The sequence below is a fragment of the Zophobas morio genome, unplaced genomic scaffold, assembly GCF_036711695.1.
Source record: "Zophobas morio isolate AGI-343-1 ecotype UQ-CSIRO unplaced genomic scaffold, CSIRO_AGI_Zmor_V1 ptg000012l, whole genome shotgun sequence".
Lineage (NCBI taxonomy): Eukaryota > Metazoa > Arthropoda > Insecta > Coleoptera > Tenebrionidae > Zophobas > Zophobas morio.
The window spans coordinates 15317197-15344124 of record NW_026972117.1 but is presented as its reverse complement, the minus strand read 5'-3'; the positions used below and the strand labels follow the sequence as shown (position 1 = coordinate 15344124).

At 31.7% G+C, this 26928-nt stretch overlaps 1 protein-coding gene across 2 annotated transcripts in view; it reads right to left on the bottom strand.

The window, feature by feature from the left end:
• The window catches only part of Ltl (larval translucida), a 47797-nt gene that overhangs the window by 6987 nt on the left and 13882 nt on the right, over positions 1 to 26928 (bottom strand). Inside the window, exons 1-2 of one of the 2 annotated variants that reach the window (XM_064054536.1) lie at positions 22004 to 22406; positions 2137 to 2305 (exon numbers count right to left, since the gene is read on the bottom strand). In XM_064054536.1, coding sequence (XP_063910606.1) covers positions 2137 to 2305; positions 22004 to 22314 — 480 coding nt within the window. In that variant the 5' untranslated portion in view covers positions 22315 to 22406. Of the gene's footprint in view, positions 1 to 2136; positions 2306 to 22003; positions 22407 to 26928 lie in introns of those variants that run through there. The other variant, XM_064054537.1, reaches the window with a different exon arrangement.

Genomic DNA, 26928 nt, shown 5'->3' with positions numbered 1-26928 from the left:
TTTTTTTATTCGTCGTACGCCGAGGGCGGAGCTTAACGGCAAAATCCTTATTTCTCTACGAGAAATTAAAAACATGTTTTTGAGTATCGTGTTGTTCAAAGAATAATATGTAAGTATATTGAGAAAAAAATAAAGCCAAAGATTAGGTCCCGCCCATACCTGCCCCGATCTCATTTCTCAATTGTAATGAATTTTTCATTCGTTGGCAGACCTAGGGGCGGAGCCTAATAGCAAAATCCATATTTCTTCACAAAATGTACCATTTCAAACGTGTTTCAAGTTTCTAAGAATAAAAAAAAATCATCACAATGGACTTGGGGTGGGTGGGCGGGGTTCATATTTTGCCTTCTTTTCTATATGTGGTATTTAACTCTGTACAAAACGATACACAAAAACATATTTTTAATTTCTTGTAAAGAAATAGTATTTTGCAGTTAAGCTCTGCCCCCTTGGTTCATGATGAATAAAAAAAATCATCACAATTGAGATAGGGCGGGTGGGCGGGGCTACATTTTCCCTTTTTGTTTTAATATGTGTAGACTTCCTATGACAACATGAAAGTTGTTTAAAATGGAAATTTTGTAAAAGGAAATATCGATTTTGCAATTCGACTTGGCCCCATAATTGCGAAATCCAAATTTCCTCGCAAAAATGTACCATTTTAATCATGTTCTAAGTTTCTTGTTGTGAAAAGATGGCCATGTATATTAAGAAAAAAAAAGCAAAATATAAGCCCCGCCCACCCGCCCTATCTCAATTGTAATGAATACAGCCAAAGATTAGGTACCACCCATACCCACCCCTATCTCAATTTTCAATTGTGATGAATTTTCATTCTGAATTTTTCTTGTTCTGAAAAGACAACTGCGTAGATATATTAAGAAAAAAGGCAAAATATAAGCCCCGCCCACCCGCCCTATCTCATACGAAAAAAAGAGTTCGGCTTTGTTTAGAATATGACGGAAGACATTTTGTTTAATGCATATACGTGAAAAATATGTATTTATTGAAATAAACTTATTTACTGGTGCCTCAGATCCCAAATTTGCATATTCTAAATTATTGGAGATATCGAGATATCGACGAACCCAAAGCTGTACAGATGTTTATTTTTTATTGTTTCTGTTTTCAATTGAGTGATTTTTATTATATCGAGAAATCAATAAAAACACGATCAAGAACAGCCATGGATTTTTAAAGATTTGTCTTTGGTAGAATTTTCGTTTTGTCAGATTACTGTCACCGTGAAAGTTCGAGTTGCGAAGACAAACTTTCAAAAATCCATATCCGTCTAAGATCGTGTTTTTGCTCCCTTGATACATATTTTGTATATAGTTGTATATAATGGCATATTGTATATAATACTCCATATTTTTGGTTTTTACTACATATAAATACACTGACCGACAAAAAAAGCGGCCACTCAGAAAAATTTCGTAAAACCACTTGAAACATTATTAATTTAATTGTGATCGTTATTTTATTAAAGAACTATTCACTATTGACACATGATGTACAAATTAGCAAAAAAAGAAGGGAAATAAACGCAGAATTAAATTTAATTTAACAAAATAACAGAAACAGACCAAGTTACGATATTTTATTAACTAAAACAATAAAGGAGGCTGTTGTAGACAGTGTTTTTCATCATTTGATTATAAGTTTGGCAGTTAATAAACGTTTTCACGCGAAAATTATGCCGTTAACTCTTACAGACGTCTCTCAAATTGTCACTCCGTTTCTGTTATTTTGTTAAAATTAAATTTAATTCTTTTTTTTTGTTAATTTATACATCATGTGTCAATAGTGAATGGTTCTTTAATAAAATAACGATCACTAGATAAATTCATAGTTTTGAAAATTTGGTTTTGCGAATTTTTTCAGGATGGCCGGTTTTTTTTGCCGGTCAGTGTATATATTTTGTACATAATATCAGTTCTTTGCATTTTATTTTTATTGCTGAAAGATTTTTCGCTCAGGTTTGAATAAACAGGCCAAGTATAGTCCGTTCACCGAACAGATGGAATGATCACAACTTATTTATTTAAATTTTGTCCTGTATCGGTGTCAATACACACATGCCTTTCAACTAATTTCTTTCATGTTTGAAAAAGCGCCTTTGACTTTCTCCCGTACCTTAAAATTGGACTCGGTCAGCTCCGTGATTTTCGTCCGGCCCAGATCCACCGTCTTGACCCCCGTCATCCGCTTCCACAGGTGCTCCGGCACCTTCCCCAGGTAATTATCGGCCAGGCTCAAGAACACCACCTTGTTGAGGCCCTCGAACGTGTCCGCCGCCAGTTCCCTGCAACAACACAGTCGACGTTAGTCTCATCTCGCGTATTAGTGATTCGATTTGGTTTTTCTGACGGGGTCAACGATACAGCCGATGGCGCCTACGAGAAGAAGACGATGGCCGGCACGGCGACGGTCTAGGTGTCCCTTCGCCGCCGAATGTGACATGGCGCGACTTCCGGCACACAGGAATGCGGGAAAAAGCGGTCTGGAAAAATGGCCGGGCGTTGAAGTCTCCGCAGACAGAGAGCTTTCTGTCTGGGCACGCGACGTCTTGTTTACGAACGAGCTTGAGCGTGACGAGTAATCGGAGATTGGCGCCGATGTTCACTTGATGGATCGAGGGCACAGAGGTGTCGAGTCGGCAGCAGGTCGCGGTTACGTAACGCCCGAAATCTGGCAAGAATGCCGAGGCTTGGCGGCAAGAAGAGCGACGAGATAAAGGATGCGACCCTGCGCCAGACCGGGTCATTAAGAAGTTGTAGCTTCTTCAAATTATTGAGAAATTTAAGAAATAATATGTGTACCAGTGTTTCAGGATACAAATATTTTTTGTTTTTCAGGTAGAATTATAATTATACCAGGTGATTCAAGTGATTTTATATTATATTTGCATTTTCAAAAAATAGATATTTTGAAACAACCGTAAATTCAGAGCGATACTGGCAGGTGATTTTAGTGGGATTTATAAACTTGCTGTTGACGTTGAAGTTGCCGCTGCAGTTGCTGTTCCCGCTGACGTTGCTGCTAGAGCTGAAAATTGTCATTTATAAACTCCGTTGGCAGTTGCCGTTCGCACAGGCCGCAGCTGTCAAATCCAATTGTGAGGTTACGTTTTCACGTCAACATTGCGTACTTTCGAACGAGTTAATTGTTTTAAGTGAAATGAAGTCAACCAAAATGCGACAAAAGTACTTATTAGGTTCTCTCGGCTATCTTTTGTGTGTTTACGCAGCCTCATTATTTGATTTTGAAATTTGATTTTCGTGGAATTAGTGCTGTCAACCAGAAAAAGGTCCCGCCTACTTCAGGGAATTTTCTTTCAAGTTGACAGCACTGCACACCACCTCAATTTGATTGGTTGAAAACCCAACGTCAACGGCAACGTAACGGCGAAAGATAAAAGTTGGTCATCTCGAACGTCATCCCAACGGCGTGCCAACTTCCAACGGCAACGTCAACGGATGATATAAACAACGCATACCTTTGCTGTATATTTATCTTCCAACGGCAACGTCAACGGCGAACAGCAACGTCAGCGTCAAGTTTATAAATCGACCTTTAAGAATAATTCATAAACCAACTGGATGATGCAAGGATTCATTCAACAAGATGGTGCCACGGCCCATACACCCAATACAACAATCAATCAGAATACATAATGAACTGAAGTTTGTCCAGCTATATCATCTCAATTTTTAATTCATGTTTATAAGAATCCGAAAAAAAGAGTTCGGCTTTGTTTAGAATATGACGGAATACATTTTGAACAATTTTCCAAAGTTAAACCACTGGTTAAACTTTATTTCCAACTTTTAGACAACCAGTAATACTTAACAACAAAATAAGAAAAATATTTAAAATAACAGTTTAATTTTCCTTTTAAGCCTTAATTTTTTACAATAAAATAATCTCATAATAATGTTAAGTGACGTAGTAATAATCTGGTAATAATGATCAAAGATAAACAACACATTACTACTTTATCTCTAAACATTCACTAAGAACGGTAATGTGGTACTCTGATGGAGATGCTTCATATCTGAATAGTATTTTTCAACATTTTGCAACAAGAACGATTAATTAGAAATAAACGTACTAAAGACTGAGATAAAATATATTTGGTTCACGTTGCATCAACTCTTTCAAGGTCACTCAATTATAAACATATTTTAATAGTGTGACTGTGACTTCTCTGTGTACGTAACCAACAAGGGTCGGTTTAATGACTATGTCAAGCTTTCCGTCACTTTTTATTCTGTCAGATATGATTTGAGAATTTGACGTTTACAAAGACCGAAAACCTGGCAAATGTTTTCAGTCATCTAAACATCAAGATAAAAAAATCCCCAATGAATGACATACAGGTATCCAACACTATTCTAAATTTGACACGGTTACTGCGAAGTGAACTAAGTTTACTTTTACGACGTTAAAAGTCAGATACAAATGACAAATTAATGTTCCACAAGACCTCACTTCAATTTGTTACAGAGTGTAAAATCAGGCTCTGTTCATCGTATGACGACTACCTAGCTTCGACGGATTCATTGTAAGTTGTATTTTTTACGTGGGATACCTAATTATTTTTACTATCTGCGAAATATAACCAAATTATCAGTGTTTGAGACGCAAAAAATAGGTATCCCGTTTCTGTCCGTCTGTCTGTTTGTCTGTCTGTCTGCTGTCTGTCCGGATTTTTATTTGACAGATAATCTCCAAAAGTACTGGGCCGATTGTTGTCAAATTTTGTATTTATATTAGGAATATCACGTAGATGGTAAAACAAGAATCAAAATTTGTCTAATCATCTCCACCAATAATGTGATGACGTCACTTCAAAATTGTACATACTAAATGGGTCTTAAATTGTATAAAATAGATTTCCAAATCCTACACATGTAGTTTATGACACGGTGTTGCGTTTTTACCCGAAGCGTCCAGATTTTTGGAAAGAAAAACAAAATTATAAAACAACATTTCGCAATTTAATTTTGAATCTGCAACACCGAATGCTTTGAAATCTCGCAGGATTTTTAATTAAAATATATTTGCTTCAAAAATTTTGCCGAATAAATCCTAAGTAAAATGTGCAAAATATGATGAGTTTTTATCGTAGGTAGACATCGCGAGTTTTTGAAAGAAAAAAAAAAACAAAACAAAATAGCATAACTAATTTTCGAATTTTATATTTATTTTATTTCTCGATTTTTCAACTTTCTTTTCTCAATTTTTCGATTTTCAAGTTTTAGGATTTTTTCAAATTTTCGATCTTTCAATATTTACATTCTCGATTTTCTTTGATACTTCAGTTTTGAGATTTTTTAATTTTTTCATTCAATTTGTCGATTTTCTTAAATTTTCGACCCCTCGATTTTTTATTTTTCGATTTCTCCGTTTTGCTATGTTTTAGTTTCTCGATTTTACAGATTTTTTAAATTTAATTTTCAATTTTTGTCGTTTCTAAATTTTCCATTTTTGTATTTCTCGATTAATCGATTTTTCGACTCTTCGATTTCTCGATTTTTTGACTTTTTGATTTTCCCATTTTTCGATTTCTCAACTACTGATATTTGGAGTTCTCGACGTTTCGATTTCTCGATTTTTCTGTTTTTCAATTTTTTAAATTTTCGATTTTTCGACTTTTGGATTTCTCGATCTTTCAATTTTTGATTTTTCAATTTTTCTTCGATTTTTCAATTCTATGATATTTCAGTTTCGGGATTTTATCAGTTTTTTGATTCTCCCCTTTCTGGATTCTTTCATTTTTAATTTCGATATCTACTTCACTTTTGGAATTTTCAATATTTCGATTTTTCAATTTTCAGACTTTTCGATTTCTAGATTTTCTAGTTCTTCGATTTTTCAATTTTTTGATTTCTTTAATTTCAGAATTTACGATTTCTCAATTTTTCGATTCTTCAACTTTTCATTTTAATTTTTCGATTTTTTAAATTTTAGAATTTTCGATTTCTCAATTTTTCAATTTCTCGATGTTTCGGTTTCTCCATGTTTCAATTTCTACATTTTGCCGTTTTTCAATTTTTCGATTTTCGCAATTTTTGATATTTCGGTTTTTCAGTTTTCTGTTTGTGGAATTTTTCCATTTTTTGGTTTTTCGATTTTCCAATTTTTCAGTTTTTTAATTTCGAATCTATCGACATTCCGATGTTTCAATTTTTCGATTTTTCAATTTTTAAATTTGAGTTTAGATTTTCAATTCTTTCATACTTCAGTTTCGGGATTTTTCATTCAAATTCTCGATTTCTTTAATTTTCGATTCCTCGATTCGAATTTCGATTTTCAATTCTTTGATACTTCAGTGTCGGGATTTTTCATTGAATTTTTCGATTTTTTTAAATTCTCGTTTCCTCGATTTTTTATTTTTCGATTTTTACGATGTCTTAGTTTTTCGATTTTACAATTTTTTAATTTTCAATTTTTGCCGTTTCTAAATGTGTCATTTTTATATTTCTCGATCTCTCGATTAATCGATTTTTCGACATTTCGATTTCTCGTTTTTTTTGACTTTTCGATTTTTTGATTTTCCCATTTCTCGATTTTTCGACTCTCAATGTTTGGAGTTCTGGAAGTCCCGATTTTTGATTTCCCATTTTTCGATTTCTCGACTCTCGTTGTTTGGAGTTCTGAAAGTCCCGATTTCTCGATTGTTCAGTTTTTCGATTTTTCGACTTTTGGATTTCTCGATCTTTGAATTTTTGATTCTTTTATTTTCCTTCGATTTTTCAATCCTCCCATGTTTCAGTTTCGGGATTTTTAAGTTTTTTGATTCTTCACTTTTTCGACTCTTTAATTTTTCGGATTTTTAATTTCTCGGTTTTTTAATTTTTAATTTCTAGATACCCACCTCACTTTTGGAATTTTCAATATTTCGATTTTTCAATTTTCGGATTTTTCGAATTCTCGATTTTCTAGTTTTCCATTTTTCAAATTTTTGATTTCCTTAATTACACAATTTATGATTTTTCAATTTTTCGTTCCTTCAACTTTTCAACTTTTCATTTTAATTTTCCGATTTTTCGATTTTTGCAATGTTTGATGTTTCGATTTTTCAGTTTTCCGCTTGCTGAATTTTTCCATTTTTTGGTTTTTCGATTTTCCAATTTTTCAGTTTTTTAATTTCTGGATTTATCGACATTCCGATGTTCCAAATTTTTGATTTTTCAATTTTTAAATTTGAATTTCGATTATCAATTCTTTGATACTTCAGTTTCGGGATTTTTCATTGAATTTTTCGATTTTTTTAAATTTCCGATTTCTCCATTTTTTTATTTTCGTTTTGATGTCTTAGTATTTCAATTTTACAATTTTTCTGTTTCTAAATTTTTCATTTTTGTATTTCTCGATCTCTGGATTAATCGATTTTTCGACTTTGCGATTTCTAGTTTTTTGATTTTTTAAAGTTTCGATTTTTCGACTTCTGGATTTCTCGATTTGCAATTTTTGATTTTTCTATTTTCCATCGATTTTTCAATTCTCCTATATTTCAGATTCGGGATTTTTCAGGTTTGTGATCCTTCAGTTTTTCGATTCTTTAAATTTTCCGATTTTTCAATTTTTAATTTCTCAATTTGCATTTTTCATTTCCTACTTCAGTTTTAGAATTTTTCAATTTTGCGTTTTTTTTCAGTTCAAGATTTTTCGATTTTTAAAATTTTTCAATTTTTCGAATTTTTTAATTTTAGATTTTTCAATTTTGATGTTTCGATTTCTCCATCTTTCGACTTTTAGATTTTACGGTTTTTCAATTTTTCGGTTGTTGAATTTTTACATTTTTTTTTGTTTTTCGATTGTCCAATTATTCAACTTCTCGAGTTTTCGACTTCTGGACTTTTCGGACTCCTCGACTTTACGACTTCTCGATTTTTTAATCTTTTAAAATTTCGATTTAGCAGTGTTTCGATTTTTCGGTTTTTAGATCCCTCGGCTTTTCGATCTTTTGATTTTTAAATTTGAATTTCGATTTTCAATTCTTTCATAACTCAGTTTTGGGGTGTTTCATTCAATTTCTCGATTTCTTTAATTTTCGATTCCTCCATTCGAATTTCGAGTTTCAATTCTTTGATACTTCAGTTTCGCGATTTTTCATTGAATATTTCGGTTTCTTTAATTTTCGATTCCACGGTTCGAATTTCGATTTTCAATTCTTTGATACTTCAGTTTCGGGATTTTTCATTGAATTTTTCGATTTTTTCAAATTTTCGATTTCTCCATTTTTTTTCCGATTTTTACGATGTCTTAGTTTTTCGATTTTACAATTTTTTCGTTTCTAAATTTTTCATTTTTGTATTTCTCGATCTTTGGATTAATCGATTTTTCGACTTTGCGATTTCTAGTTCTTTTGACTTGTCGATTTTTCGATTTTGCTATTTCCCGATTTTTCAGTTTTTTGGTTTTTTAAATTTTCGATTTTTCGACTTTTGGATTTCTCGATCTTTCAATTTTTGATTCTTCTATTCTCCTTCGATTTTTCACATCTTCCATATTTCAAATTCGGGATTTTTTAGTTTTTTGATTCTCCAGTTTTTCGATTCTTTAATTTTTCCGATTTTTCAATTTTTAATTTCTCGATTTGCATTTTTCATTACCTACTTCGGTTTTGGAATTTTTCAATTTTTCGAATTTTTTAATTGTAGATTTTTCAATTTTGATATTTCGATTTCTCCATCTTTCGATTTTTCGACTTTTAGATTTTACGGTTTTTCAATTTTTCGGTTGTTGAATTTTTCCATTTTTTTTGTTCTTCGATTTTCCAATTGTTCAATTTCTCGATTTTTCGACTTTTCGGACTCCTGGACTTTTGGACTTCTCGACTTTACTTCTCGATTTTTTAATCTTTTGAAATTTCGATTTAGCAGTGTTTCGATTTTTCGGTTTTTAGATCCCTCGGCTTTTCGATTTTTTTATTTTTAAATTTGAATTTCGATTTTCAATTCTTTCATACCTCAGTTTTGGGGTGTTTCATTCTATTTGTTTAATTTTCGATTCCTCGATTCGAATTTCGATTTTCAATTCTTTGATACTTCACTTTCGGGATTTTTCATTGAATGTTTCGATTTTTTTAAATTTTTGATTTCTCAATTTTTTAATTTTCGATTTTTACGATGTCTTAGCTTTTCGATTTGACAACTCTTAGATTTTTCAATTTTTAATTTTTGCCGTTTCTAAATTTTTCGTTTTTGTATTACTCGATCTCTGGATTAATCGATTTTTCGACTTCTCGATTTCTAGTTTTTTTTGACTTTTTTTTATTTTCCCATTTCTCGATTTTTCAGTTTTTTGGTTTTTTAAATTTCCGATTTTTCGACTTTTGGATTTCTCGATCTTTCAATTTCTGATTCTTCTATTTTCCTTCGATTTTTCAATTTGTCCTGTATTTCAGATTCGGGATTTTTCAGTTTTTTGATTCTTCAGTTTTTCGATTCTTTCATTTTTCCGATTTTTCAATTTCTCGATTTTTCAATTTTTAATTCTCGATTTGCACTTTTCATTACCTACTTCAGTTTTGAAATTTTTCTCAAGATTTTTCGATTTCTCCATCTTTCGAATTTTCGACTTTTAGATTTTAGGGGTTTTTCAATTTTTCGGTTGTTGAATTTTTCCATTTTTTTTTTGTTTTTCGATTTATCAACCTCTCGACTTCTTGATCTTTTGAAATTTCGATTTATCGATTTTTCGATTTTTTGATTTTCCCATTTCTCGATTTCTCGACTCTCGATGTTCTGGAAGTCCCGATTTCTCGATTTTTCCGTTTTTCGATTTTTTAAATTCCGATGTTTCGACTTTTGGATTTTTCCAATATTTCGATTCTCCAACTTTTGATTTTAATTTTTCGATTTTTTTCAATATAAAATTTTTCGATTTTAAAAATTTTTCAATTTTTCGAATTTTTTAATTTCAGATTTTTCAATCTTGATGTTTCGAATTCTCCGTCTTTAGATTTTTCGACTTCTAGATTTTACTGTTTTTCAATTTTTCAGGTTTTTTTTGTATTTCGATTTTCCAATTGTTCAATTTCTCTCGACTTTTCGATTCTTCGACTTTTCGACTTCTCGATTTCTTGATCTTTTGAAATTTCGATTTGTCAATTTCTCGGTTTTTAGATTCCTCGGCTTTTCGATTTTTTGATTTTACAATTTTTCCAAGTTTCAGTTTTGGGATTTTTCAATATCTCTAGACTTTTTAGTTTTTCGATTCCTCAATTTTAATTTTTTTCGATTTTCAACGTTTTGAATATTGCAAATTTGTCAATTTCCGGTTAGTTTTGATTTTTCAGTTTTTTTGATTTTTAAAATTTTAGACGATTTTTGATGTTTCGATTTCCCAATTTTTTATTTTTTTTTAATACGTTTCAATTTCTCGATTTCTCGACTCTCGATGTTTAGGGTTCTGGAAATCCCGATTTCTCGATTTTTCAGTTTTTCGATTTTTTAAATTTTCGATGTTTCGACTTTTGGATTTTTTCGATTTTTCGATTCTCCAACTTTTCATTTTAATTTTTCGGTTTTTTTCAATACATTTTTCGATTTTTAAAATTTTTCAATTTTTCGAATTTTTTAATTTTAGATTTTTCAATTTTGATGTTTCGAATTCTGTGTCTTTTGATTTTTCGACTTCTAGATTTTACTGTTTTTCAATTTTTCAGTTTTTTTTTGTTTTTCGATTTTCCAATTGTTCAATTTCTCTCGACTTTTCGACTTCTCGATTTTTTGATCTTTTGGAATTTAGATTTATCGATTTCTCTGTTTTTAGATTCCTCGGCTTTTCGATTTTTTGATTTTCCAATTTTTCGAAGTTTCAGTGGGATTTTTCAATATCTCTAGATTTTTTAGTTTTTCGATTACTCAATTTTAATTTTTTTCGATTTTCAACATTTTGATTTTTAAGTTTTTCAGTTTTTTTGTTTCGATTCCTGGATTATTCAATTTTCAATTTTTCTAATTTTTAAATTTTATATTTTTAAATTTTTTGATGTTTTGATTTTTCGAGTTCTCGATTTTAGATTTTACATTTTTCAATTTTTCTGATTCCAAAATTTTTGATTTTTGAATTTTTCGGTTGTTCAATTTTTTGATTTTAAAATTTTCGATTATAGAATTTTTGATGTTTCGATTTCCCTATTTTTAATTTTTTAAAACATTTTTCAATTTCTCTACAACTCCGTTTTTCAATTTTTAAAATTCTTCGAATTCTCAGTTTCAATTTTTCAACTTTCGAGTCCATCGGACGAAATGCCACTTTTATGTTTTCTCGACGTTTCATGACTCCCACAGTACGAAAAAAGTAGTCTCCCGTTTCCGTCTGTCTATCTGTCTGTATCCATTTTTATTAAACACGTAATCTCCGCAATTCCTGGACCGATTATTATTATCAAATTTTGTATGTATATTAGAAATATCATGTAGATGGTTAAATGCTAACCAAAATTTGGCTAATCATCCCCACCAACAATTTGATGATGTCATTTCAATGAATGGTATTCTAAAATAAACTTGAATGGTACACAAAAATATACTCATATATATGTACTTGTAGTGTAAACACTCAAATTTTCACAAAAACATTTGCAAGGTATAATAACGTTTTATTCCCGACACGGTTTGGACGTCTCTCAATTCAAAGTAACTTCTACGTAACATTCTTTCGATGTATAAACATAAATAAACACTGAGCTTCAGATTGCTATTACCTACTGCTGAAGGACAAGGGTGTTATTTATGCCTCTGGTTTTTACTTTGCAGCGATTATCACAAAATGAAAATCGTAAAATCATTTTTTTTTATTTTTTAAAGAGCCGGATTTGTTGGATTATACTTATAGCCTGCGACCAATTTTTTGTACATCAAATTAAGAACCACATTTTTAGATTTGCTTATACAGGTGACTCAAAAAAAAATTAATGAAGCAGTCAATTTATTTTATTGTACAAATCAAGAAATGTAAAACTGAATACTTTGAAATCTTGCAGATGTTTTGAGTGATTGTAAGCATGGTAAATTGTTAATCAAAATCTGTCTGTTTATTTCTCCCAAAAAATTGATGACGTCATCTCAAAATTTTGCCGAATAAATTCTAGACAAAATGTGCAAAATATGAAGTTTTATTTGTTTTGTGTCTTATATATTTTTTCCCCTTTTTAATAAAGAAAATACGTAACGTTCACAAGAGCATATATTTGAAAATAAATTTCGTTGTAGTTCTAAATGACAATTCTTAACCTTTGTCATTTTTGCAATAACCATAGAAAATGGGCAATTTTCAACTGTCAGACCTTTAGGACACCCTGTATATTTGAAATAAAATTAATTAAATAATTTCTCGAATGAATATCGTCTCCTGGTGGGGAAAAGCATATTTTATATTAATCTTGGTCTGTAGATCGCATTATGTTCATCGAATTTCAGGGACAGTTTAATAAACTACAATAAATCAGTTAGTGAATTTTTTTTTATTTGCTGGTTACTCAACAATGTGTGAAATTATTTGTTCAGAATTTTCTGAATCAGTAGAAGTGTTTTTCTCAGAAAAGATTTATTTAATAATTTTTGAGATGGTGTCATCAAATATATTATTATTACTGATATGTATAACAGCAATCATACCGTTGCTGAGTTCTAAGAAATGCAGGACAATTGAATGAGTTGTTTCTTAATCAATTCACGTCGTGTGTTACCGATTCTAAAAACAAGAGCCTTTTATTGAAACACCCAGAACACCATATTTTAGAACGTAATGTATCTACGATTAAAGATTTACTACTTCATCAACTTTCAAAAGGGAATTAACAAATTTTTATTGTTCTGTAATTCCCAAGTTGCTTTTAGTGTTTTACCAAGATTTTTGGGAAATCCTGACATACATTGTAAAATTTGATCAAGTTAAATACACAAATTGATTATTATTACAGGCAATTGAGTATCACGTCATGCGTATCCCGACACAGATTCATTTAACAGTATTTTCCGATGATATTATCAATTTTTAAAGTAATCAGTGTGGTAACGGATACACACCAGACAAAGACAGAACACAAAGAGAAGTTCAAAAACTTTGTAAAATTCTACAATATCTGATGAAAAATGTTTTGAATGAATCGATCGCTTTTTCTCAAAGGTAATAATTCGCAGTTTCAAATTTACATAAACATAACAAACTCGAAAACAGGAAATTATTTAAATATATGTTAATCCACTATCTAAATAGGATAATTTTATCAAATTAACACAGTCTACGATTATTTCATTAAAATGATTAAGAAAATAAATTAATGTTCACTGGCAGCTTTTTGTGTGGCAAAATAACACACATAACACCTGGCTTTATTCCATTAATAAGATATGCAGAAAAATTGTATACCAACAAAAGTGAGGTTATTTCCATTGTCAGTTGTCATCTATTAAATTTAAGGCCAACTTGATGACTTTTTCAATTCAATAATATATATTTAAACCAAGAGTCAGGAGCTCAGTCGAAGATGATACGGTTTTCGTCCTTGATAAAATTAAATTCAATAAAATTAATTAAAATATCAATGGAATTAAGGAGCCTAAATAAATCGATAAAAATTTCACGGACAATTTTTTTAGAATTCATTGAACAAGACGTCTTAAAAAATACTGAATGGAGCAATTTATTCTATTGAATAAATCAAAAACTTGCACGCAAACTTAAACAATAACAAATCAGAATTCAACTAAGTTTCTTTGGTGCTTCTGACGGACTCATTACTATTACAAGCACGTACTATTAAAAATTTGTCTGATAAAATGGTCTAATAACTGGTGGCGCCAACAACTCTGGAAATGTATTCATCCGTTCTTGTTGTCCCATTATAGTATATCGTAATGGCCCCCGTAACGACCAAACTGGCGTGTTTACAGCACTCTTAATTGCCTCTGAATGAAATTTCGAACCTTTTTCGGGGTTTAGCAACAATGATTCGGTTTGTTATTGTGATCGAATAGAAACAGGTGGTTGCAGCTCAAATTGATTCGACATTTGCCTATTAACCTAGTTAACCTCTTATTTGCATTAATGCGATGACAGATTTATGAATCGGAACGAAATGAATACGTCAATTGCTCGTAAATAATAAACCCTGGAGCGCGATTGATGACCAGCAAAAACGCGTAAAATTCGTTACAAAGTAATCGTCACATTCGAGCCACTCTTCCGGTTTGGTAATTTTAGCAAAATCGGGCATCTCGTCGTCTCACGTCACGCCAAGGAGGAAAATCCTAATTATGCTCAATTCGGCCAGAACGTGACCGTTTAAAACAGTGTAAATACTCGAATGCGTTTCACAGAAATAAATCTAGCAATTTTCTTAACACTTGGCAGGATTTTTCGGAAGGCGGCAACCTTCAACTTTGGCCGCACCATCAAAAAGGCATTTTTTTTGTTCCATTCATTAAATCCGACACTTCATCAACAAAATGTAGTTTATCGACACAGCGTGCCATGTTATTAGAGAGCAATTCCGGGAAAATTAATTTAACAGTGATAATTATCGAACGAATAAATCAAGTAGGCGACGCTGTTATAACGTGTAATTGATACATGAGAAGGTCGGAGGTTATCTACATACTTTGACTATCATTTGTCAGTGCGTCTATTTGTCATTAACGAATTTCAAAATTAATCTAATTTCGTTGTTTTACTTACAATGTTTTCAAGTTCGCGTTTCTCGTTAAAAGTTCGTTATGAAATGCCAGCAGCAACGATTTTCGCATCACGCATCATATGGCGGAGAAAAAAGTGGTCCAGCAACCTTTGAAATTTAATGTTAAAAAAACATAGGTTTTTTATTTATTTATACGTATATTTATAGGCTATTGTACTCTCAGAAGCAAATACATTCTCATTAGCGATTTATTACATTAACAACTATAAATTTTTAAATTTCTTCAAAAAAATTTAGAAGTAAAAAAATAAAATCGGGTTAATAAACCACAAATATAAAAACATTGTTAGCATAATTAGATAAATTTTGGTTTCATCTACACGACACTCTAGAGTTTATTTCACTTATTAAGTAATAGTGCAAAAAATTATTTCACCAATTTAAATTGAATAATAATAACTTGGGATTCATTCGATAATAATTTTTAAAAATAACTATGAGTAGGTCAATAGTGTATGATAAAAAGTTAATTTAGGTTGGTCGCGGATAAAATTAAAATTCATTATTATATGCAGGTTTGCGTTTAATTTGTACTTGTCATTTGTTAAAAAATTAAAATTAAAGTTATCTGTTATATCAAATTGAGTAAAAACAACCAGGTGTTACTAAAATTTAATTCATTGATTCAATTCGGAGCAGTGATTTTTTTTAATTCTAAACAGACATCCAGCTGACATCGTGTTATTAAAAAAGAATATTAAACATCCCGTTACGCATCACCAAAAATACATCAATTAAAATAACTTTCGCGAAATAAATCAAACCTGGAGAAGACTAATTAAGATTAGATGAAATATTACGTCAAATACGCAAATTTAGAAATCTGACATTTCGCAATGAATACGGATTTTGGTGTTCTTTTAACAGTTGGGATTTGGTGAGATAAAAAAATCTGTAAAATTGTTTGACAGTTACGGTCACGTGACGGTTAAATAACTGTCAAATAAAGTGCAATGCCAACATCATTGTTTTAAAACTAAATTTCGTGGCTTACTTGAGATTATATTATTTTTCTAGAGAAAATTTGACCCACAGTCATAAGAAATGTCTATTGCATGAGTTCCCAGTTTGAAGTATTTAAACATATAATAAGATTTATCTAGGCTATTTTTTGTATAAAATTTTTAAACGGTATCTTAATAATTCAAAGTAATTCTTAAAATAAAAACTAATGACGTTATATCACGAGATAAACTACAAATTATTAACTGTATATTTAATAAATCAATGATTACAGTTAAAAGTTGGTAAAAATGTCTAGTAAATGTGATTTTTTTTTTATATTAAACGTACAAACTTGTTTCTAAATTCATTCGTTCAAGTTCAGTGTGCTAATAAAATTGATAAAAAAAAAAAACAAATCAACCCTTAAGGACTCAATTTTTATATTTTTATTACGTCGAAATGACTTTCAGGAAAAACATGTTTTGGTTTAGTGATTAGAAAACAAAGGTCACATTGCAATCTTTCATGCAAAAAACTTATTTTTCATGGTTGTGATTTCATGAGTGTAAGCTTAAAAACTCAAAACCGACAGCTAATATACGAATTTTTAGCGACACTCTTTTCCAGTTCGGATTTCAACATATGTATTATGTTTGACAGTTAGTATTCGGTATAAGAAAATATTTCGGTTCTAATCAAATTTGCCCTTTTAAGTATTACAGCATCATATTGTCTCAAACATCTTGCATGCAGTCGTGAAAGTATGCTGGATCCTGTCTAGAATAGTCCTTTCACTTTAAATTTTGGTTCGTGTATTTAATTATAATATACTCGTATGTAGTACAAGTTTTCTTCTTCGTTTGAATAGGACAGCTTCAACTTTACTTTGTAACATTTAAATGAAATGAACTTTGGTCTTTCTTGCAGTGTAGGGTTTATAAACAATGATAAATAAAATTAAAGTGGAAACGGGGAATTCAATAACATAAAATAAGAAAATAGTAAACATTTACAAGAGTATAATTTTTAATTAAAAATTGGTCTAAAGTTAATTAGACAGAATTGCCCTCGCCTCTGAAGTACAATCAAACAAATGTAGTTTCTTAGTAAAGTATAAAATTTACTCCGGAAAACTGAAAAAAATTTTAAGTAATATTTATTGTGTCTAAGATAATCTTAAAACGTTTGCAAGATTTCAGAACATTCGGTTTTTGTAATTTCAAAGGTAAATTTCCAAGTTTTATTAAATTTTGATTTTTACTTCCCGAGCGTAAGCAAAGAAAGTATTGTAATCGACTCTCTACTTTTACGTTTTCTCGTGTCTGTCTGTCTGTCCGTCCATCTGTCTGTCTGTTTGTCCGTCTGTCTGCTTTTTATGGACTTTTTTTCCTGTTACAATTAACAATGAGATGTTTTTCCAAATTTTGTGTTTTTTTCTTAATATTCGTAGTCTTCTTTTCGTAACAAGACACTTAAAACGTGTTTACAACATGAAATATGAATTTTGCAATTACGCTCCACCCCTCAGGCTGACAACGAATAGAAAATTCGTCACAATTGAAAACCAGACGGATGGGTGGGGCTTATCTTTCTTTTTTACTTAATACACATAGCTTTCTCTGAGCAAGATCATCAATGAAGAACACGTTTCATATGGTAATTTTTGTAGAAAAATACGGATTTTGCAATTAAGCTGCGCCCCCCTTGATTAACGAACAGAGAAAAAGAGTCACAATTGAGATAGGGTGGGTGAGTGGGGCTTATGTTTTGGATTTTTTTTTCTTCTCAATATATACTGTTTTTTTCCACAACAAGAAACTGACAGCATGTTTAAAATAGTAAATATTATCCCATACACTTCTCTACAAATTTACCCTTTTAAACATGTTTTCAGTCTCTTGTCGTGAAAAGAAAAGTACGTATAGTAAGAGAAAAAAAGGTAAAATACCAACCCCGCCCACCCGCCCTCATCTCAATTGCGATAACGTTTTTATTCGTTGTGAGCCGAAGAACGGCGTTTATTGCAAAATGCTTATTTCTCTACAAGAATGTAGTGAAACATATTTTTAAGTAACATGTTGTTACTTACTTAGGAAACTCTATATATTAAGAAAAATAAGCCCCACCCACCCGCCCCAATCTCAATCGTAATGAATTTTTCATTCGTTGTCAGACCGAGGGGCGGCGCTTAATTGTAAAATCGATGTTTCCCGACAAAAATTTACCATTTTAAACGTTTTAAATATATTGTGAAGATTGATACGCATATTCAGAAAAAAGCAAAATTTAAGCCAAGCTCCACTTACCCATCGCCATCTCAATTGTAATGATGTTATTCGTTGTGAATATTTAAATTCTAAAAAAATTGTTATGTTTCATATTGTAAATTGTGGAGATGCGAGGGAAGTTCTGTCGAAACAACTTCCGAACAATTTTTTTTCCTAAAATCTGTTTAGGGTAAAAACTCAACGAATTCATAAACCACAAGTGCAGGAGTATCTTATTTTATGACACTTACATAATATTTACTACTGTAAATTTTGGAGATGACGTCATCCCATTGTTGGGGGGGATGAATAGACAATTTTTATGTTTTTAATTTTTCGTAGAAAAATAATGATTTTGCAGTTAAGTTCCGCCCTCTTGACTCACATGAATAAAAAAAATCGTCACAATTGAGATAGGGTGGGTGGGCGGGGCTTATATTTTGCTTTTTTTTTTCTTAATATACATACCCATTTTTTCACAACAAAAATTCCATTTGACAGCAATGTTTGCCTGGTATAAAGCGAAGGTACAAATCAGCAAAAATCGAATAAGCAGTTAAAACTGTTTGACGTTTCAAAAATTGTCAAAGTTTTCAAAACCCTACGTTTAAAATGTTCACAGTTAATTTTAGGTGCCCTGGTGTTTTAATTTCAGATAAATTTAAGGAAAGTTTTTATTGTTTTATTTTTTATGAATTTGAAAAAGCCTTGAGTGCCGCAGTGTGTTTTTTTTTTTAATTCGGGAGACTCTTGGTGTATTATTTTGGGAGCCATGGAGATTTTTTTTGTAAATTATTTAAAATAATTTTGGGGGACTTTGGTGTCCTATTTTTGGAAAATTCGGACCTGACCTGTTTTTGACTTAATTCTGGGACCCTGTTTTTTTTGAAAAATTTAAAATAATCTTGAGGTTCTAGGTATTCCTGTTTGGAAAGAATTTGAAAGTGCTTTGAAGCCTCTAGTGTCTTTTTTATAATAATTTAATTAAATTTCTTAGAGGATATGTCATTTGCTAAAATCAGTCTTATCTTAGCAGGTACTAGCCCCGCCCACCCACCCTCTCTGTTCTTAGAGGGTATTTCATTTGCCAAAATCACTCTTATCTTAGCAGGTACTAGCCCCGCCCACCCACCCTCTCTTTTCTTGGAAGGTATGTCATTTGCCAAAAACAGTTTTATCTGAGTAGGTAATAGCCCCGCCCAGCCACCCTCTCTTTTCTTAGAAGGTATCTCATTTGCCAAAATCACTTTTATCTTAGCAGGTACTAGCCCCGCCCACCACCGCCATCAGAATTGTAATGATTCTTATTCGTTGTGAATACTCAAATTCTAAAAAATTGTTATATTTCATATTGTAAATTTAATAGACAATTTTTGGTTAGCCTTTTACCATCTACACGACATTCCTAACATTTTGACAACAATCGATCGAGTAGTTCTAAGAGATTATCAGTGTAGTAGAAATTGACACAGGCGATAGACAGAAAGACAGATAGGCGATAGACAGGCGGAAACGGGAGACCTACTTTTTCGTACTCTATGAGTCATGAAACATCGAGAAAACTTGAAAACAGGGATATTACAATAATTCCTTAGCTTACGCTCAGGAAGTAAAAAGGGACAAAAAACAGGACAAAAAATCCATAAAAATGCGACTAAAAGAAGATAGTCGAAAAAAGGTCCACAAAAAGGCTACAAAAAACAAATGCAACAAAAGTGTATAGGAAAAAATTCAACAAAAAGGCGAGTACAACACAAAAAAGCGGCTGCAAAAAGCGACAAAAAAAAAATAATAAAAAAAAATCACAAAAAATGCGAAAATAAAAGACAAAAACCATAAAAAATGTGAAAAATAAACCACAACAAAAAGACTAACTAAAAAGGGGACCAAAAATGCGACTAAAGGAAGAGAATCAAAAAAACGACCAAAGAAAGACAAAATAACACGATCATACAGAGTGATTAAAAAATTGCGCACCAACTCGACTGTACAGTATTAATTATATTCACAAGTCAAAGTTCGAGAGAATCATTAAAAAAATCCTTACGTCAATGTGACGTTGACTTACAAAAACAAAATATCCAATGAATCAAAATATGATCAAATATATAAAATAAAAAGGCATTATATTTTCTACATTTGGGCGTTGGGCCCCAGGATTTTGAAAATCATTTTTTCTTTGCTCAATAAACAGTTCTTAACAGCGTGTCATAGGGTTAGAGCGGTATTTTTTAATCACCCTGTAGATGTACATATCTTGTTTTAAGAAATTTAAATGACATTTACTATGCAAAATTTTGAGGTGACGATGACGTCATCAAATTTTTAGTGGGTATGATCGAACAAATTTTGGTTAGAGATTTACCACCTACACGATATTCCTAAAGTACATCTAAAATTTGACAACAAGTAGCCCGGTAGTTTCCGAGAATATATGTCTAATAAATGTCGACACACACACAGAGAGAGACGGATGACAGGCAGACGGAAATAGGAGACCTATTTTTTTAAAAGTAAGAAAATATGAGAAAATTTACAACAAATAAACAAATTAATTAAAAAACAAATACATACATAAATAATAAATAAATTGTTATTTTTAAAAAATATCTGCAAATAAGAGTAATAAAATTTCTACTTTTCCAAAATTTTTTTGAAATACTATTGTGTCCTATTCTTTGTTGTCCCAGACTATAAAATAAAATATAAAAAAACAACGAATGCCATCTTTTTCACAAACATAATGAATCAAAGAGGAGATATTTTTCACAATTTTTTTTCGAGATGACATCATCTACTTTTGAGAGATTTTCAGAAAAAATGCATAAGAAATATGTTCCTCTGTGTGTCAAATAAGATTTTCTCGACTAAAAATTTTTGATAGCATCACAATTTTTTGCTAGTAAATTAAAATAGTTACATTCTCTGTGTAGATAATTCTAAAATACTTATAAAAAATTACACTATCAAAACACCAACAATTTAGTAATCACGACATACTTGGAAAAAAATGTATTTACTGAGATGACGTCAGTAAGTTTTCGAAGGGAACAAATCAATAAATTTTTGTTCTCAATGTTAAAGTCTTATCATTTTTTTTTAATAATAATCTCTGTGTGTAAGGTCGAAAACACGAATAAATTATCAAACCACAGATAAGCGAGGCCGCTAAAAACATCAAGTGACGTTTACGTTATAAAATTTTAAGATGAGGTCATAATATTTTTGGAGGGGATAAGTGGTGGCGTTTTACTACTGACACAATAATCTTGGAGTATAAATAAAATTTTAAAGTTCCGCATTTTCGAAAATATGTATCCGACAAAATTACAAATAAACAGACGGACAGACGGAAATAGGGGACCGATTTTTTCATTCGTAAGCTGACAGCGTGATTTTTGTGTTTTCCAAAAATTTTTAAATGAACCATTGCTTACATTACCGATGATGTTAACGTTTATGTTCCAACCTTACCTTTCATCATTAAATTTTAATCATTATTACTTTGATAACAAAGTAATTAAATTTCAGCAAATTCATTAGATAGGTACTTTCACCATTTTCTAATAGCACTTTAAATTCATAAATTTTATTTTCCTACTTTAATCAACTAATACTTTTGGAATGCATAAAATACCATTGATTAGTATCCAAATGAATTTGTTTAAGTTTATTGACATTTTAGAAACTTTTATTTATGAAAAAAAAACCTTATCCACGTTTTTGCTAGTTAATTATTTAGACACATTTTACAAAATTTCATCACAGTATTTCGTAATAAGTCACAATTTTTGTTAGGTACCGCTCGAGATAAGAAACAGCAAGAAAGACAAAAAGTTATCAACTGTCAAAATTATCCCACCTTTTGCATATCACTGCCATTTCTGACGTAATAATTCTGATAAAACCTTTAACTCTATAAGAAACACTAGCACAATGCTCGTAAGAAAAATTTCAAACCGACACGATTTTAGGGCGCAAATCTCGCTTGTTTCAAGACACCACACCATCGCCAAATCACCCTCCTTAATTCCCGCAGCAAGAAAATCCTCTTTCTAGAAGAAAATCTCACCCCAAATTGTCGTGGTTGAGCTTCAAATTCTCGATGGACATGTTCAGCTCCTTGAAGCTCCTGAAGGGCAGATCGTCCAGCTTGCTGAAGGACAGCTTGAGCGACACCCTGTCCGCCGGCGAAAAGTGCCCTTTGAGCAACTTCACCACCTGGTCGTACGATGTCATCCGGTCGCAGTGGATCGTGGTGAGTTTGGTAGAGTCCATCCGGCAAGTGCAAGGGACGATCTCTTTCCACATGGGGCAGTGCGGGATGCCCACGGACAGGCCCAGAATGGAGAGAAGAAGGGCCGACATTTTCGAAACTAGCATCAGAGATCACCGGACGCGGATGCCCTTCGCGGAAGTTGTAGGGCTGGCGGTGTTTGCTTGGTGGCGGTCAACGTGTGACTGAATGACGGTGGCGCCTAAATTTTCTTGAGTGGATCGCGCCGTGCGGCGCCACTGCCGGTCATGGGCGTCGATTACGGAGCAATTAAGGGGCAGGAAGGATGTTTTTTCGCTGGATTGGCTCGGCCGGAATCTACGGGTTACGTAAGGCTCGGACGAATGGAGAAAGGGGATTCTCGAAATTCCTGAAGCTGGTTGAGATACTTTTTCCTCAAACGTGTGCGGTTATTTTTGCAGTTTTGCGAGGCCGTGGACTGGTGCAAGTTTATTGGACGTTTGACGTTTCGTTTTTTAAAGTGATCAAATCATGAGAAAAGAGAACTTGTTTAGTGTTTTTAATATAAGCTAATAAAAAAAAATCCTCCAGTAAGCTTTGAAATTTGACGTTAAAAATTATAGTTTATTAAAATATTATTACTAATTATTATTATTAGTACTAATTTTTTTAAACAAATACTAACATTATAATTTCTAATTCCCTGCCTGAGTGGAAAAACATATATTCTATATTTTATCTTTTAAAAACACATGGTAAAAAGTAAAATGAACGCGCACGTGCCTAATATTATTGCCCTCTGGGGCTTTTTCAAGTACTGTATGACGCAAATTATAAGCAGTTGCCAGAAAATATGATAAATTATACAGTGTTGAGTGGCAGGAAGTCGATTTGTTGTATACTTTATTATACAGTAACAAAAACGAAGGCATTTTAATTAGCAAATATGATTTGGCTGACTGACGCATAACATTTTGGCTATTATTATACAGGATATTCCAACGGTTTGACTTATTGAAAAAAATTCTTGATGTAGTCTAACAGAATTCATTTAAGGTTTTTTTTAAAATATATCGGGTGTTTCCGTTGAGAGTTCCATACCACATTAGCGACATTTTTAATCGTAAGTAACGGATTTTTGATATTAGGTCTTACTAAAAAACGAAAAAAGTCAGTCAGGCAAAACGATTTTTTGATCTACAATGTTGTTATATAATTTTTATTTTTGTCTAAAGAATGGTCCTTTTGACACCAAATTTGGTAAGATTAGTTATAATAATTATTTAAGAATTATTCTTATATTATTTTGATAAACAAACTGGTATCAAAGAAAGCCTACTTAGAAACAAGTTCTTGAAGAAACTGTCAATCTACAAATTTAATCACCCTGTATAACAAAATTTAAAGTTTTTTTCCATACACATTAATAAGAAACGCTCGCAACTGATACCACTTATTTCTTTTTTGACATGTAAAGAAGCTAAATCTGTGAAAATATATAGGTGTTTCATAAAAGAATACAATTTTAATGTGTAAACGTCTTGTATATTTGAAAATAACCATAACTTTTAGTGCTATTAAATTTCGTCGAAGATTTTTTTCAGTGGTATATAAAAAATGTATAATTTTTTGTCACCAGATTATTGGGACAGCCTGTATGGATTATTGTGTATATCAGATGTAAAATTGAATGCATGGAAAAATTTATGGTTATTCCAACAGCACAACGGTGGTGTTTAAGTTTAAGATAACACACATAAGTGATAAATGTTTTGACATATTTATAAAAAATATATAAATTTTATGACCTACTAGAAAAAAAAAATTGGATCATGTGGTTCCAATTATCTGCAACCAGTAGTCACCAGTCCTTGTCTATTATTATTAATAAAAGAAGCTGTTATTTTTCATTAATAAATAAACCAAAAAAAAATCAATGAGGCATTTATAAATTAGAAACAAAACAAAACCAACAAAAGAAAAATCTATTAAAGCACAACCAACTAAACACTATAGAGAAGATGTTCAAAATTCCTGCCTTGAAATTTTGATCATTTTTGTAAAAATTAGTCATCAATACTTGCTAAGATAAAACTGATTTTGGCAAATGACATACCTTCCACGAAAAGAGAGGGTGGGTGGGCGGGGCTAATACCTACTCAGATAAAACTGCTTTTGGCAAATGACATACCTTCCAAGAAAGGAGAGGGTGGGTGGGCGGGGCTAGTACCTGCTAAGATAAGAGTGATTTTGGCAAATGAAATACCCTCTAAGAAAAAAGAGGGTGGGTGGGCGGGGCTAGTACCTGTTAAGATAAAACTGATTTTAACAAATGACGTATCCTCTAAGAAATTTAATTAAATTATAAGAAAAGACACTAGAGGCTCCAAAGCACTTTCAAATTCTTTCCAAACAGAAATAGCTAGATCCTCAAGATTGTTTTAAATTTTTCAAAAAAAAAAAAAAAAAACATCTCAAAATGAACTCAAAAACAGGTCAGGTCAGAGTTTTTCAAAAATAGTCCCCCAAAATTGGTTTAAATAGTTTACACAAAAATCCCCACAGGCTCCCAAAATAATACACCAAGAGCCCCCAATTAAAAAAAAACACTGCGGCAGTCAAGGTTTTTTCAAATTCATGAAAAGCTCAAAAGATTGTTTCAAATTCATCCAGCAACAAAACACCAGATTCACTTAAATTTATCCGAAACTAAAACACCTGGGGACCTAAAATTAACTGTGAACATTTTAAACGTAGGGTTTTGAAAACTTTGACAATTTTTGAAACGTCAACGTCATTTTTAACTTCTTACTCGATTTTTGCTGATTTGTACCTTCGCTTTATACCAGGCAAACATTGCTGTCAAATGGAATTTTTGTTGTGAAAAGATGGCTATGTATATTAAGAAAAAAACAAAGCAAAATATAAGCCCCGCCCACCCACCCTGTCTCAATTGTGACGATTTTTGTATTCATCGTGAGTCAAGAGGGCGGAACTTAACTGCAAAATCCTTATTTTTCTACGAAAAATTGAAAACATATAAAAATTGTCTCTTCATCCCCCCCAACAACGGGATGACGTCATCTCCAAAATTTACAGTGGTAAACATTATTTAAATGTCATAAAATAAGATACTCCTGCACTTGTGGTTTATAAATCCGTTGAGTTTTTACCCTAAACAGATTTTAACAAAAAAAAATATTCAAAAGTTGTTTCGATAGAACTTCCATCCACAATTTACAATATGAAATATAACAATTTTTTAGAATTTCAATATTCACAACGAATAACAATCATTACAATTGAGATGGCGGTGGGTAGGCGGAGCTTAAATGTTGCCTTTTTTCTGGATATACGTCGTAATAATCTTCGCAAGACCGATTTTGGCAAATGACATACCTTCCAAGAAAAGAGAGGGTGGGTGGGTGGGGCTAATGCCTGATAACATAAGAGTGATTTTGGCAAATGAGATACCCTCCAAGAAAAGAAAGGGTGGGTGGGCGGGGCTAGTACCTGCTAAGATAAGACTGATTTTAGCAGATGACGTATCCTCTCAGAAATTTAATTAAATTATTATAAAAAAAAGACACTCGAGGCTCCAAACCACTTTCAAATTCTTTCCAAACCTAGAACCTCAAGATTGTTTTAAATTTTTCAAAAAAAAACAGGATTCCAAAATTAACTTAAAAACAGGTCAGGTGAAAATTTTCCAAAGATAGGACACCGAAGTCCCCCAAGATTGGTTTAAATAATTTACAAAAAAATCTCCATAAGCTTCCAAAATCATACACCATACAGAAGGCTTTTTCAAATTCATAAAAATAAAACACTAAAAGGTCAAAGTTTTTTCAAGTTACAGCAATAAAACACCAGATTCTCTTAAATTTATCCGAAAATAAAACACCAGGGCACCTAAAACTAAGTGCGAACTTTTTAACATAGGGTTTTGAAAATTTTGACAATTTTTGAAACGTCAAACATTTTTAACTGCTTACTCGATTTTTGCTGATTTGTACCTTAACTTTATGTCAGGCAAACACTTTTGTCAAATGGAATTTTTGTAGTGAAAAGATGGCTATGTTGAGAAAAAAAAGGCAAAATATGAGCCCCGCCCACCCACCCTGTCTCAATTGTGATGATTTTTTTTTATTCGTCGTGAGCCAAGAAGGCGGTACGTAACTGCAAAATCCTTATTTTTCTACAAGAAATTAAAAACATAAAAATTGTCTATTCATCCCCACCAACAATGGGATGACATCATCTCGAAAATTTACAGTAATAAACATTATTATATTAAGATACTCCTTTTATTTACAATAGAAATATAACATTTAAAATGGTAAATTTTTGTTGGGGAATATCGATTTTAAAATTAAGCTCCACCCCTCGGTCTAACAACGAATGAAAAATTCGTCACAATTGAGATTGGGGCGGGTGGGTGGAGCTTATTTTTTTACTTTTTTTTCTTAACATATATTGTTTCGTTTCAACAGCATGTTACTTAAAAACATGTTTCACATGGTAGTTTCTTGTAGAGAAATAGTCATCCCGCCCTTAGGCTCAGAACGAATAAAAACGTTATCACAAATGAGATGAGGGCGGGTGGGCGGGGTTTGTATTTTACCTTTTTTTTCTTAATACATGTACGTACTTTTCTTTTCACCACAAGAAACTGAAAACATGTTTAAAAGGGTAAATTTGTAGAGAAGTGTTTAGGACAAAATTTACCATTTTAAACATGTTTTCAGTGTCTTGTTGTG